At 40.9% G+C, this 15114-nt stretch overlaps 1 protein-coding gene across 5 annotated transcripts in view; it reads right to left on the bottom strand.

Moving 5' to 3' along the window:
• The window catches only part of kif6 (kinesin family member 6), a 133051-nt gene extending 118231 nt beyond the window's left edge, over positions 1-14820 (bottom strand). For all 5 annotated transcript variants that reach the window (XM_063006998.1, XM_063006996.1, XM_063007000.1 and 2 more), the window contains exons 1-3: positions 14637-14820; positions 12730-12839; positions 11795-11869 (exon numbers count right to left, since the gene is read on the bottom strand). In XM_063006998.1, the coding sequence (XP_062863068.1) occupies positions 11795-11869; positions 12730-12839; positions 14637-14696 (245 nt within the window). In that variant the 5' untranslated portion in view covers positions 14697-14820. The remainder of the gene's footprint in view (positions 1-11794; positions 11870-12729; positions 12840-14636) is intronic.
• Positions 14821-15114: the final 294 nt, after the last annotated feature.

Here is a 15114-nt window from a genome sequence, read left to right as displayed (position 1 = left end):
TTCTAAATCCACTGCATGCACACAATGCAAATACAGTCAAGCCGGAAAGTCTACACACCCCTTTCACCTTCTCCAGGTTTTATTACGTTACAGACTCATTCTAGAATAGATCTGTAGATTAATTAATTTTTTGTCACAAAATTCGACACAAAATAGCCCACAATGACAAAGTGAAAGTGCACACCCTTTGATATGACACCCAAAAGTGAGCTGAGGTGCATTTTGTTTTCACTGATACTGATTAAGGTGTTTCTAAAGTTTAACTGGACTCCACCTGTGGTACATTCAATTGATTGGACATGATTGGGGATTGCCAACACCTGCCTATATAAGGTCCCACAGTTGACAATGCATATCAGAGCAAACTCCAAGCCATGGGGTCAAAAGAATTATCTGCAGGAAACCAGGCACCGCTCATCACCTGGCTAATGCCACCCATACAGTGCAGCATGACGGTGGCAGCATCATGATGTGGGGATGTTTTTCAGCAGTGGGACCAGGGCGACTAGTCCTGATAGAGGGAAAGATGAATGCAGCCAAGTACAAAGAGATCCTTGAAGAAAACCTGCTCCAGAGCGCTCTGGACCTCAGACTGGGACGAAGGTTTACCTTCCAACATGACAACGACCCGAAGCACACGGCCAAGAGAACAAAGAAGTGGCTTCGGAGAAAGTCTGTGAATGTCCTTGAGTGGCCCAGCCAGAGCCCAGACCTGAATCCAATCAAACATCTGTGGAAGGAGCTGGAAATGGCCGTGTACCAACGCTCCCCATCCAACCTGACGGAGCTTGCAAGGATATGCCGAGAGGAATGGGCAAAAATGTCCAGAAACAAGGGTGCCAAGCTTGAAGCTGTAATTGCTGCCAAAGGTGCATCAACCAAGTATTAGGCTAAGGGTGTGTACAGATAGGGGTGTGCAGACTTTCCAGCTTGACTGTAAAAGTGGGCCAAAATAAAAACAGACCAAATCCTCTCATTTTCTTCATCTGTGACAATATTCTCTGTCATGGAATGGCGTGTTCCAAGTAAATTTGACAGATGTTATGCAGAACAAGCTTCACCAAATGTTTTGCACCCACTCTGGTAAATGTGACTCACCAAACCAGCATCTTTATTTGTCATTAACTATCGACTGGAAGCATTCTTGAACTTTTCCAGTCTTGTATAATGTACATGTTTCTCATAAACAGCTTTGTGGAGGCTTATAAGAAGCTGTTTAACATTATGGAGTAAATGGTCATTGTCTTACTCATGTCCAAATTATCCTGACTGGCCTCTAAATAAGTAAACAGGAAGACAGTTGACTAATCAGACTGATAAACTAAATTTAGAACATTTGAGTATACTACTAATAAAAAAGAGGAGAGAATGCAAAACACATGTAAACACTATTAATCAGTAAATGATAGCCAAGCAGCTACAGGCTTGGTGAACTAAGTCTGAAAGTATGAAGAAGCAAAAGAGAAAGAATTAAACAAACAAGCATGGCAGGAGATGGTATTTGTCTGTGATGGGGAATGCCAGCAGGAAATCAAAACTAGGCCAGTGATCAGGGTAGGGTCAGGCATATCTTGGTGTTGCAAGGCCAGCTGACAGTTTAAACAAGACTTGGCATCTGAGGAAAGATTTCATGCCCACAGTTGGTTCTTAAAGACCATCTGTGGAAAGTCAATGGAGAAATCTAAGCGTAATTAGTGAGATGGCTTATCTGGTGGTCCTAATTACCCTGTCTATATTATCTGTGTTCTTTCTTTCCTGTGGTATCCCTCTTGTCTGTTTGTATTTAGTGACAGACTGGATGAAAATGAAAATCTTTGTTCCTGTGTATTAATTTACCTTTTGGTTTGCTGTCAAGCAATAAAACTGCCAAGAAAAAAAGGCCAAACGTATCCGTGTCTTGGTGGCTCCCTTGCTGCCCTGTATAAATCATCACACCATCATCACTTCACCAAAGTGATACACTAATCTGATCAACATTAGTAACAAGTCAAGTCACGTTTATTTATAATGTAAATAAATGTAAAATGTAAAATGTAAATGTAAATGTAAATTTATAAACCACCTTCAATGACCTCAAGTGTCATCCAAGACGTTGTACAATAAAATCAGAACAATGATAAAACAAATCACTGATACACTGATGTCATAACATTAAAACCACCTCCTTGTTTCTACACTCACTGTCCATTTGATCAGCTCCACTTACCATATAGAAACACTTTGTAGTTCTACAATTACTGACTGTAGTCCATCTGTTTCTCTGCATGCTGTTTTTTTAGCCTGCTTTCACCCTGTTCTTCAATGGTCAGGACTCTCCCAGGACCACTACAGAGCAGGTATTATTTGGGTGGTTGGTCATTCTCAGCACTGCAGTGTCAATCACATGGTGGTGGTGTGTTAGTGTGTGCTTCTATATGGTAAGTGGAGCTGGTAAAATAGACAGTGAGTGTAGAAACCAGGAGGTGGTTTAAATGTTATGGCTGATCAGGGTATATTGGCTTATGAAATGTATTTCTCATAGTTGAGAATCTGGACCTGCCCTAATAAAACTTTGTTCCCACTCAACTATAAGCCGAAAATCCTAGCAAGTTTTCTCCAGACGTCAATTCTCAGAAAAGATCACTGCCCCTGCGAGACTGCTGATACAGAGCTTATACAGATCTGCCTCCTGGTAAGAGGCAATGCCAGACAGGTGGTCAGGAAAGAAGTGGCTACTGCTGACATCTGTTAGACCACCCGAGTGGCACCCCGAAATTTCTTTAATGCAGCTGCCAGATAAAATGTTCAGTACAACCCTGGGTAAAATCATAAAAAAGGGAAACATAACAGCTAATGTAATGTTAAAGGAGAAATTATATTATGGTTTCTGGGTCCAGCACAGAAAAGTGGATTTGGGGAGCAATATTTCATTTTATGAAGTATAAAACACTTCTGTTCTTACTCTACTGACGATATAATTAAAATAATACAATTTAGATCTTTTACTCATGCTGTACAATCTACAAGTTGTTTGTTTATTGTTTGTTTATTGTTTGTTTATTAGGATTTTAATGTCATGTTTTACACTTTGGTTACATTCATGACAGGAACGGTAGTTACTCATTACACAAGATTCATCAGTTCACATCGCAGGTCTTGCTGACATAGACCTTACTATGTTAGCAGGAGCTACAGCTCAGGTTAAAAGTTTACATACATTAAACTTTTATATACATTCCTGACAGGGAATGTATATTTCATTGCAGCCTTGAGATTTTAATGATGCAAACGCATACACATACATATACACATACATTTATGGGCTTAGATGATGTTATAAAAATAGCCACTGTTCAAAAATAACGTGGTTAGGTAAAACGACTAGTTGTTAGATGAAAATGCTATTTGAAAAAGTTTATCGGCCAGTTGTAATTGACCAAAAGTATAAAAAAAAAAGTGATACATTAATACCCAACAACACTGTCCTTGCTGTGAAGCATGCTGGTGGTAGGATTACACTCTGTCTGACAGTTGTCTACCACAGAAAGTGGACATAATAAGGATAAAGCAACATTGTTTTTGTTTATATTTACAGTATTTAGCAGACGATTTTATTGAAAGCCACTTGAGAGTCGGTGTTCCAACAACACAATACAAAACTCCTATTAAAACTAATTTTAGAATGGCTAAAATAAGACATTGCTAAGGAACAGAAAACAAATATTGCCCCACATGGGCATACTCAATTCACCAGTAAGTAACAACCCAAGCTCTCAAAACAGAAACAAGGAAGGAAAACTCAATGCACTAGTAGTGGACATTAAGAAAATACCACTGGACACAACACGCAATGAGGATGGGTCACTCATGGGTGATTTTCTGTTGAAATAGTTTTATTTGTAATAGGGATGTAACGATGCACCACATAACAGTTAAAAATCGATTCACGTGTGACTATTCAAATCGGTTTACATGTATAATGAATCAATATTCACTCCAAACAGCAGATGGCACTGGTGCTATTCACCTCGCCTGGTTGATGTCACTACAGGGTTGCCAGGTTCGGAATTTTCCAGCCAAATATATATTTTTTTCTTTTTTACACAAAAAGGGAAATGTGCAGCATTGTTTTGCATAGTTTGTACCTACCTCAAAAATAAAAGGGCATTCATTATTTAGATAAATAAAAGATAAGCACAAATACAGTATTTTATTTTATAGAAATAATAAAAGGAAAAATTCTAATGTGAACCCAGTATCGTGAATCGCATCAGGGGTAGAGTGTATTGTTACAGCCCTAATTTTATATATATATATATATATATATATATATATATATATATATATATATATATATATATATATATATATATATATACAGTGTATCACAAAAGTGAGTACACCCCTCACATTTCTGCAAATATTTCATTATATCTTTTCATGGGACAACACTATAGACATGAAACTTGGATATAACTTAGAGTAGTCAGTGTACAGCTTGTATAGCAGTGTAGATTTACTGTCTTCTGAAAATAACTCAACACACAGCCATTAATGTCTAAATAGCTGGCAACATAAGTGAGTACACCCCACAGCGAACATGTCCAAATTGTGCCCAAATGTGTCGTTGTCCCTCCCTGGTGTCATGTGTCAAGGTCCCAGGTGTAAATGGGGAGCAGGGCTTATAAATTTGGTGTTTTGGGTACAATTCTCTCATACTGGCCACTGGATATTCAACATGGCACCTCATGGCAAAGAACTCTCTGAGGATGTGAGAAATAGAATTGTTGCTCTCCACAAAGCTGGCCTGGGCTATAAGAAGATTGCTAACACCCTGAAACTGAGCTACAGCATGGTGGCCAAGGTCATACAGCGGTTTTCCAGGACAGGTTCCACTCGGAACAGGCTTCGCCAGGGTCGACCAAAGAAGTTGAGTCCACGTGTTCGGCGTCATATCCAGAGATTGGCTTTAAAAAATAGACACACGAGTGCTGCCAGCATTGCTGCAGAGGTTGAAGACGTGGGAGGTCAGCCTGTCAGTGCTCAGACCATACGCCGCACACTGCATCAACTCGGTCTGCATGGTCGTCATCCCAGAAGGAAGCTGACGCACAAGAAAGCCCGCAAACAGTTTGCTGAAGACAAGCAGTCCAAGAACATGGATTACTGGAATGCCCTGTGGTCTGACGAGACCAAGATAAACTTGTTTGGCTCAGATGGTGTCCAGCATGTGTGGCGGCGCCCTGGTGAGAAGTACCAAGACAACTGTATCTTGCCTACAGTCAAGCATGGTGGTGGTAGCATCATGGTCTTGGGCTGCATGAGTGTTGCTGGCACTGGGGAGCTGCAGTTCATTGAGGGAAACATGAATTCCAACATGTACTGTGACATTCTGAAACAGAGCATGATCCCCTCCCTTCGAAAACTGGGCCTCATGGCAGTTTTCCAACAGGATAACGACCCCAAACACAACCTCCAAGATGACAACTGCCTTGCTGAGGAAGCTGAAGGTAAAGGTGATGGACTAAACCCAATTGAGCACCTGTGGGGCATCCTCAAGTGGAAGGTGGAGGAGTTCAAGGTGTCTAACATCCACCAGCTCCGTGATGTCATCATGGAGGAGTGGAAGAGGATTCCAGTAGCAAACTGTGCAGCTCTGGTGAATTCCATGCCCAGGAGGGTTAAGGCAGTGCTGGATAATAATGGTGGTCACACAAAATATTGACACTTTGGGCACAATTTGGACATGTTCACTGTGGGGTGTACTCACTTATGTTGCCAGCCATTTAGACATTAATGGCTGTGTGTTGAGTTATTTTCAGAAGACAGTACATCTACACTGCTATACAAGTTGTACACTGACTACTCTAAGTTATATCCAAGTTTTATTTCTATAGTGTTGTCCCATGAAAATATATAATAAAATATTTGCAGAAATGTGAGGGGTGTACTCACTTTTGTGATACACTGTATATATATATTATATATTTTTTTTTTGGTTTATGCATTTGCTCCCCTTTTTCTCCCTTTTTAGCACGTCCAATTGCCCGATTGCGTCATGCTTCCTCTCCACCAATGCCGATTCCTGCTCTGATTGAGGAGAACAAAGCTAACCCACGCCCCCTCTGTGGGCAGCATGCCGTATGCATTTTATCACCTGCACTTTGACGAGTGCAGTGCAGCTCAGCGTTGTGTATGGAGAGACACACCCTGAGAGCACTCTTTACTCATCTCTGTGCAGGCGCCATCAATCAGCCAGCAGAGGTCATAATTGCACCATGGGAGAAAGACCCCATCCAGCTTAGTCCCGCCCAAATCAGAAAAACAGGCCAATCGTTGTTCATGTGGCCGCTCAGCCTTAGCCGGTAGGCAGAGCTGAGATTCGATACGATGTATTCGAGATCCCAGCTCTGGTTTTAGCATGTGTTTTTACCGCTGCGCCACTTTAGCGGCCCAACAGCCCTAATTTTTAATGTAATTTCAGTCACCAAAATACCATCTAGGCTGACCAATATGGATGAGTCTTTTTTGAGCCTTGAACTTTTTACCTCTTCAAAACATTAGTGTGTTTTTTTCCTGCAAATGTATTCCTAGGCGTGTTTACTAGAGGGTTATGGACCAAAATCTCTGTAAAGCTTCTTTAAGACAATCTTCTATTTTAAAATAAAAACACTATATAAAGACATTTGACTTGACTTCTCTTAAATGGTCACAAAAATTCATAAATACTTTTGCTTACCAACCACCAAACCAAACAAACCCACGTGTGGTTGGCATTTGCCTGAACACAAAATAGTTATAAGTTACTGAAAATCCAACTCATTCCCAACCAGCATTACAAAAAGTGTGTCGTCTTATAAAGCGTGTCCCTCCCTTTTTAATGGAAATTCATAAATTCACAGAGTCTATAAAAACCCTCTCTGGTGAAATCGAAGGGGGGAAGTACACACCACTTTGTCCCTATCCTATGTCGTCATGTTAATTAAAGGTCTACCAAGCCACATAAAGGGTGGGGATTCAAATCCACTCCAAACTGAAATTATGAGTAATTGAAGAGAGAAGTTCTTTTCATACAGAGGAGCAGCATTTGTTTCTCAGTGCCATGTTTTTCCATCATGCTTTTGGTTACTGAGGTTTGGTGGTAGCTCCTTTTTCGGTAATGATGCAAAGATAAAAGAAAACCATATCCAGGAGGACAATGTTTCTAAGTGCAGCTTCTCATGTAGCTTATATTTAGATAGCTTTAACTTTCTGAATTAAGAACAGTATCTAGAAACAAATTAAATAACTGTCCATAATGGGATATCCTGATAACCTTATACAGTGTTGTAGAAAACTGGCTGCTCCAAAATATTTAGTTTCTTTTAAGCCACTTGGAGTTTAACTTAATCCTAAGTGTGTTTAAGCTTCAGATGATGGAGTAGTGATCAGACAATCTTCTTACATTTACATTTACGGCATTTAGCAGAAGCTCTTATTCAGAGCGACTTACAGAAGTGCTTCCATAGTGAATATTACCTTACTCTAGTTTAAGTAGACATCAGTCCAATAATACAAATCTGCTGAAAGCCTGTTAGAACCTTTTTTTATGCAGAAAATAAATAAGAGTGTTAGTAAGTAAGTACATGTCAGCTTAAATGTTTAGTAAAGAGGTGATGAAGGTTTAAAATCGCCTTTTGAAGACAGTGAGAGACTCAGATGTTCGGACAGACAGAGGAAGTTCGTTCCACCACTTGGGTGCTAGAACAGGGAAGAGCCTTGATGCTTGTCTTCCCTGAGTGCTGGGTAGAGGATCAAGTCGAGCAAGACTAGTGGCTCGGAGGTTACGTGGTACAGAGCAGAGTTTTATTAGACCTTGAAGGTAGCTTGGGGCTGGTCCATTTTTGGCTTTGTAGGCGAGCATCAGTGTTTTAAACTGAATGCATGCAGCTACAGGAAGCCAGTGAAGAGATTACAGGGGTGGGGTGATGTGGCAGTGTTTAGATTGGTTAAAGACCAGGCAATCTTCTTGATGTTGTAGAGGAGGAATCGGCACGATCTTGTCATGTTGGCTACATGAGAAGAGAAGATCAGCTGGTTATCCAGGACGACACCAAGGTTTCATATATTATCAGATGGTCTGATCTGGGAGTCATCAAGAGAGATGACATGTCATTAGTGGGGCACACCAGCCTTATTTTTTCAGCTGCTCCCATACTAGGGGTCATCACAGCTTATAATTCTGGTCATACCCTTCCTGAAGTAAACCTTGTTTTATCTGGGCTTGGGACGGGCACTAAGAGCGTACTGACAAGTGCACCTCCCAATGGCTAGGCTGTTTGGCCAACCCCAATCTCCACGTGGTAGCATTGCTGAGATTCGAACCCTGGATCTCAGCAGTATTGGGCGACAGTATTTTACTGCCGAGCCACCAGAGCACCTACACCAGCCTAGTTAAATGTGGAATTTCTTTATTTAAATAAATAAAATTGCTGTTTTATATTAAATTTAAATTTATATTTAAAGTTTAAAAATCTAAAACAATTACGTGACAGAAAAAAAAAAGAAATCTGAAAAAAGCAAATATTTTAGCACTGTAGGCATAGGCATGCCACTTATCAAACACAGAATAAAAGGTGATACTCGTTATGTAATTATGTTTAGTAACTTTATACTGATCGTGAAAACAAGTGCAGGGTCACCCAGAATCCGGGCGTACAGCATGAATACCACCATGGACATGGTGCCAGTACACTGCAAGGCAGTACACAACTTCTATGTTTTTAAAAGATGGGAGGTAACCGGTGTATCCAGATTAACCCCACCCCCAAACACTGGGAGAACATAAACACCTTAGAGAAAATAACCGACATAAAGTTAAACCCAGGCTTTAAGTAGCCTAGTCTGTGCAGCACCCACACCACCTGCAACCTAGCAGCATGTTGGCCCAGGAATTTTATTGGTTGTGTTTTTTTTTTGGGGTATGACTACAACTAATCACTGCCTCACAACTGGAAAGAACATATAATAACACTTAATGATTTCCGAGTGGGATTTGTCTTATATTACTGACACATTTGTGTATATATTTGTGATCAACTTACACACCGACCAGAGCTTGAATTGCTCATTTATCATATAATTTCTTAACATTTACCAAACCTTGTTCACTGTTCTTACTTATGTAATTAATCATTTTGGTGGCTGTGTTAGCTTTAAGCACATGCATTATTTCAGTAATGCTATGATGACTAATGTAGACATGGGTTATATATACAGTAATGACGTGTCTGCAATATGATCACTCATAAATAACACACTAATGTTATACCCTGTTAGCTATCAAAAATAATACTCACTTAAATTTCTTAACAAAATATATTCTTTCATCCTATTTTTATTCATTCTGGTGATCACTGTGGTGGATCTAACAGCACTTGGAAACACTCGAGTGCAGAACAGAAATACACCCTGGGCACGGCGAAAATTAACTGTCCAGCAACAAAAACATGCCCGCTCTCTAACTTAAATTACTTCTACGTAATTTCTACATGTATTTACAAAAGGAGGGGGGGGGGGGGGGGGGGCTCAAAGGGGAATACTTAGAATAAACCCAGGACAGAGAAAAAAACATTCCAAGTCTCTAAAAGACAAGTCTCCCAATTCACATTCATGTCTCTCTGACAAAAAAAGTTAATAAAACTATTTATTATCTAGCATTCATTTTAGTACACCAATGTCAAGCTAAGTCTACCTCATCACCTGATGGTCACCAGTCTGGAAGAGTAAGAAACAAGTACCACCTTTTTTTTGTTGCTCATGGAACAACATTAAGCAGATAACAACACTTAAAAAGGGTGCCAGGTGACCCCTGTTTGTACATATAAGCCCACAAATTCTTAATCAGGGCTGCCACTATGGACTATTTTTCTATCGATTCATGTATAGACTATTTTATCGATTAATCGAAACTATTAATTTTCCTCCAAAACAATTAATTCAGAATCTCATTTAAACTTCTTTTATTCTAACAACAAACTGTATGGCATAATAATATGGCACAAAACTAAATGTAAACAGGGTTTATGTTCATATTATCAAATTCTCGAGTGCTCCACATTAAACAAAGTGCAACATGGGTTTATGGCATGCCGTACACGGAAGTTTTAGGGCGCATTCACATGAGAAGCTTTTTGCACTTTGATCGCCGCAGCAACCGCAAAAATCGCGAGCCCAACGCAGCAAAGTGCCCGGCGGTCTAACTGAACCCACTAAGAAATACAGTATTCCAAGATCTCCCCGATTAAGAAGCGTAATGAAACAATATAGACGTGCAGCATTGCGCTACAGTGCTGCTGTGGTATGTCATCAAAGCTTTGCACAGTGTACAAACCACATTTTTGGAACACTTAGAACACTTTTCTTTAGAAGCTCTCTACAATCGGCCTCTGACTGCTGCAGACGGCATTTTTTAGGACTGCGCTTAATGCCGCCAACCAGTGACTAGACCAAATTTAGGTCATGTACGCAGCGAGTAGTGCTGAGGGAAATCATATGAATGGTTATATGAATGGAGACGTTGTACAAATTAAAAAGGATCATTTATAAACATAGTTTTAAAACCGATGCATTGACTTCGACGTCATCGACTAGGTCAACCAATCGTGGCAGCCCTATTCTTAATACTGGCTGATGTTACTTTCGTTTAATAAGGGACACAATAATAACACTTCTTTTTTCCAGAGCGCAGGGCCAGTCATGCTCTTTTGTACTCCTGAATGAAATTTAAAATATACTGATTAGGAGCAATTGTTCCTTAAACCACAATAAAAATGAGATTGTAACTGCCCTCTTGTGTAAACATAAACAGGTCATCAGTGCCAAAAACTGCCAAGTGCTGCTTTTCTAAGCAGAAAGCACAACACCATTAGTCACCCACAAAGCAGACTTGGCTAGGAATAGGGCATCTCACAACAATAAAGGAAACACTTAAGTGCTGCACCACTTACATGTGCAACAGACCATAACCAACTGTATAAAATCAGACATACAGGCTGTAATTCTGAGTCTATGCTTGGTTCCTGTTCCTGTCTGACTTCATGTAATCAGTTTCTAGATGTGAATGTTGGCAGACAATATGTTGCCTGACTTCATATGTCTCTGTTGTGGTATAATTTAAAGAAATAGCAAGATGTAGCTTTGGATGTTCAGTGATGCCATGAAACTTAACGTCAATTGGTTCTGAGAGTGGCGTTGAGTTTAAAAGACGTTGAGTTTCAAGGTATTTTTCCCCCATAAAAATGTGATGGGATGGGAAAGGATTGGAAACCTGTTAATGTGTTCCATGGTCCCGTGGACTTGCATATGTTTTAGGCTAATGTAAAATAATGGGGGTGTTTTTGACAAGTAAACACTGAAAATAACACAAATCTAATATAAAAAACACTGAAATAAAAAGCTGATTTTTACAGTTCCTCAGAACCCCGAGCTGTAACACAAGTTTAAAAGTGAAACAGTGAGGAAAATCCAGTTAAAAACAGATACAAGTGGTCGCGTTCAGAGTGAATCTGATGGTTATTCCACACAAATGCAGATTCGTCTATATTCTCACTTTGATGATGTATCACTTCACTGCTCAAGCCAAGCGCTGAACAAAGCGACTGTTCATTGTTAATTTGAAATGAAATAAATAATTTTGTTGAGTTTAAGGGAATCGTTGAGTTTAAGGGTACAAATTTCTCGCTAAAGGGCGTCGAGTTTCAAAGATTTAGAGTTTAGGGGACGTTGAGTTACAAGGTACCACTGTAGTTGTAGCCAAAAAAAACGCCATACTCACTTATCAGCCACAGGTTTAACAATAGTCTCAAAAACCTCTTCTTGCTTTGTCTCCTGATCAAAAACCTTCTGAAACCTACAGAAAAAAAAGTTAAAATTAACTTAAAATTTATTAATTAACAACACCATTTCCAGAAAAGTTGGGACACTTTTACAATAAAACAAGCATTCTTCTAATTTCACTATCATCAACCGTTTTATTCCGGTCAGGGTCACTGTAGTTCTGGATCCACTGGGAAACACTGGGCACAAGGCAGAAATACCACAGACAGGGCCACGTCACCCTGGCCATCGTTTTAAACCTAGATCCTTTTCATCTTTTACATGGAGAAACCGACATCAACTGAAAAAACTCAGCAGCAGTTCAGCATAGTTTCTGCATTTCTTGCTGCAGTGGTGACCTTTGTTAAGTGACAATGGTTTTCCGAAGTCCTCTCAAGCCCATGTGGTGATATTTATGTTTCTTTGTTTGTTTAATTATTTATTAGGATTTTAATGTCATGTTTTACACTTTGGTTACATTAATGACAGGAACGGTAGCTACTCATTACACACAAGGTTAATCAGTTCACAAGGTTATATCAAACACAGTCTTGGACAATTTAGTGTCTCCAATTCACCTCACTTGCATGTCTTTGGACTGTGGGAGGAAACCGGAGCACCCGGAGTAAACTCACGCAGACACGGGGAGAACATGCAAACTCCACACAGAAAGGACCCTGACCACCCCACCTGGAGATCGGACCGTCTCCCACCCAGGACCTTATTGCTGTGAGGCGACAGTGCTACCCACTTATCCACCATGCCGCCGTTAGAAATGAACTGGAAGTGTGACAAACTTGCCTGGATGAGGACCTAAGGTAAGGAAGAAGGTACATACTACACATGCTTTAATGGGGAAACGTGCTTTTAAACTCTCATCTTTCTTTTTTGTACCTGAATCTGTAGCTCTCTCTTTTGTTATTGATGAAGCCATCTGCAAGATCTCTAGGAATTACAAACTCCAAGCCTCCTCCACTCTGTTCTTCATTATTAACAGAGTACACCTGCAAAACCAGAACACACCAAGATTTCATAAGGTACAATGCTTTCACACCTCCTTAATACATGAACTAGGTGTTCTTTTCTTGTCAGTACAATTAAACTTTTCAGAATCAAATAGGATAAAGATCTAGGTGGACACAGAAAGACTCTCTCCCATCTTCCAAAAACTTACAGTAGGTGAACTGGCTGCTCTTACCTGACCCTAGGTGCAAGTGAGTGAATGTGGAAGTGTATGTCACCTTATGATGGACTGTAGAGTTTGTATTTTTGCCAGGTGTCCAGAGTTTCTGGACCCACAGCAACCCTGATCATCGCCAATATAAAGCCTTTACTCACTCACTCACTTTCTTAACCGCTTATCCAATTAGGGTCGCAGGGGGGTGCTGGAGCCTATCCCAGCTTTTCAATGGGTGCAAGGCACACAGTAACACCCTAGATGGGGAGACAGTCCATCGCAGGGCAGACACACACGCACACACATACACACACACATTCACCTATAGGGCAATTCAGTGACTCCAATTCACCTGACTGCATGTTTTTGGACTGTGGGAGGAAACCGGAGCTCCCGGAGGAAACCCACGCAGACACGGGGAAAAATGCAAACTCCACACAGAAAGGACCCGGACCGCCCCGCCTGGGGATCGAACCCAGGACCTTCTTGCTGTGAGGCGACGGTGCTACCCACCGAGCCACCGTGCCGCCCATGAAGTCTTTAGTAAAAATAAATAATAAATAAAGAAATACTTTCAACCTTAACATACAGGGGCCATAGCACCTAACTTAAAAGCTAAACCTGCCTAACCAAGGCCAAAAAATAACTGAAATTCATTAGCCTGGTCAGGGTCCTGGTGGGTAAGCTATCTTAATGATGTAGCACTGTAGCTGTAGGTGCTGTAATTTTTACTAGCTGTAGCCTAGTGGTTAAGGAACTGGACTAGTAATCAGAAGGTCACTGGTTCAAGCCCAACCACTGCCAGGTTGCTGCTGTTGGGCCCTTGAGCAAGGCCCTTAACCCTCAATTGATCAAACTGTATACTGTAACTGTATTGTAAGTCGCTTTGGATAAATGCATCTGCTAAATGCTGAAAATGTAAATGATTGAGTGATGAGTTTGGCATGTTCTCTTTGTGGCTTTTCTTCGAAGCTCAGGTTCCCATCCATCTCTCAAAAATGTGTAAAAGGGCCGCCGCTCAGGTGGCGCAGCGGTAAAAAAGTACGCTAGCGCACCAGAGTCGGGGTTTCGAATACATCGTGTCGAATCTCAGCTCTGCCTTTCCGACTGGGCTGGATGCATGAACAACGATTGGCGAAGTCGGATCATAGGTCCTCATAACTGGTGCGACTGCGGCCCCTGCTGGCTGACTGATGGCGCCTGCACAGGGCTGAGGAATAATGCTGATGGGGGTGTGGCCCTCCGTACACAGTGCCCGTTAGTGTATGAACTTCGACTCGTGCAGGTGAAAAATGCAGTGTGTATGCAGTTGAGAGGCGTCCTCAGTCAGCGGTGAAGGGTTGACACCATTAGATTGGAGGGGGGGGATTGGGGGAAAAAAGTGGGAAAAATAGAAAATTCAAAAAAAAAAATGTGCAGAAGGTGGATTGGCAGCTCCAAATTGCCCCTATGCGTGGGTGTGTGACTGGATGAGATTGGGTTTTATGTGATTGATCAGCACTCTGCCCAGCTTGTGATCGAGTTAAATGTTGATGAATGCAAATAAATAAATAAATAAATAAACAGTCAACAGCATAGGAACAAGTTCAGTATAATCACGTGATGCCAGGCTGCAGTTACTCACCGCGGTGTTTTTCTGTGTTGGTTTAATCCGGGCAAAGATCTGAATGGTTTGTTTCACCATGTTCACCAGCTACCGCCTTCTGCACCAACAATAAACAACCAAACTACACCGAACTACACCGAACTACACCGAACTACACCGAACTACTTCTCCATGTGTTCTCCTCTCCTGCTCCCTCACCAGCCGTTCATTTGCTCTGTTTGGACTGGTTGCTAGGCGACAGAGGACCACGTGCCGAATGCTCTTATTGAAAAGTACAAGAGGCCGTTTAGCCATGATACCTTCACAAGCTCCTCTGATTTTCCATAAATAAGTGTTCGTTTATTCAGTCATTGTCATTCATTTATTGTATGTTTAGCACAGCTTTATCCTATTCAGGGTTGCGGTGGGTGTGAAAAAGGGTAACAGTTACATCATCTGAAACAGGAAAAAAGACAATTGTACAAGCTTGGAATATTAGACCAGTTCCATATAGTTT

Source organism: Trichomycterus rosablanca, chromosome 13 (genome assembly GCF_030014385.1).
Source record: "Trichomycterus rosablanca isolate fTriRos1 chromosome 13, fTriRos1.hap1, whole genome shotgun sequence".
NCBI lineage: Eukaryota > Metazoa > Chordata > Actinopteri > Siluriformes > Trichomycteridae > Trichomycterus > Trichomycterus rosablanca.
Note: the sequence above shows the minus strand (reverse complement) of the source record. Positions and strands in the feature narration are given on the sequence as shown.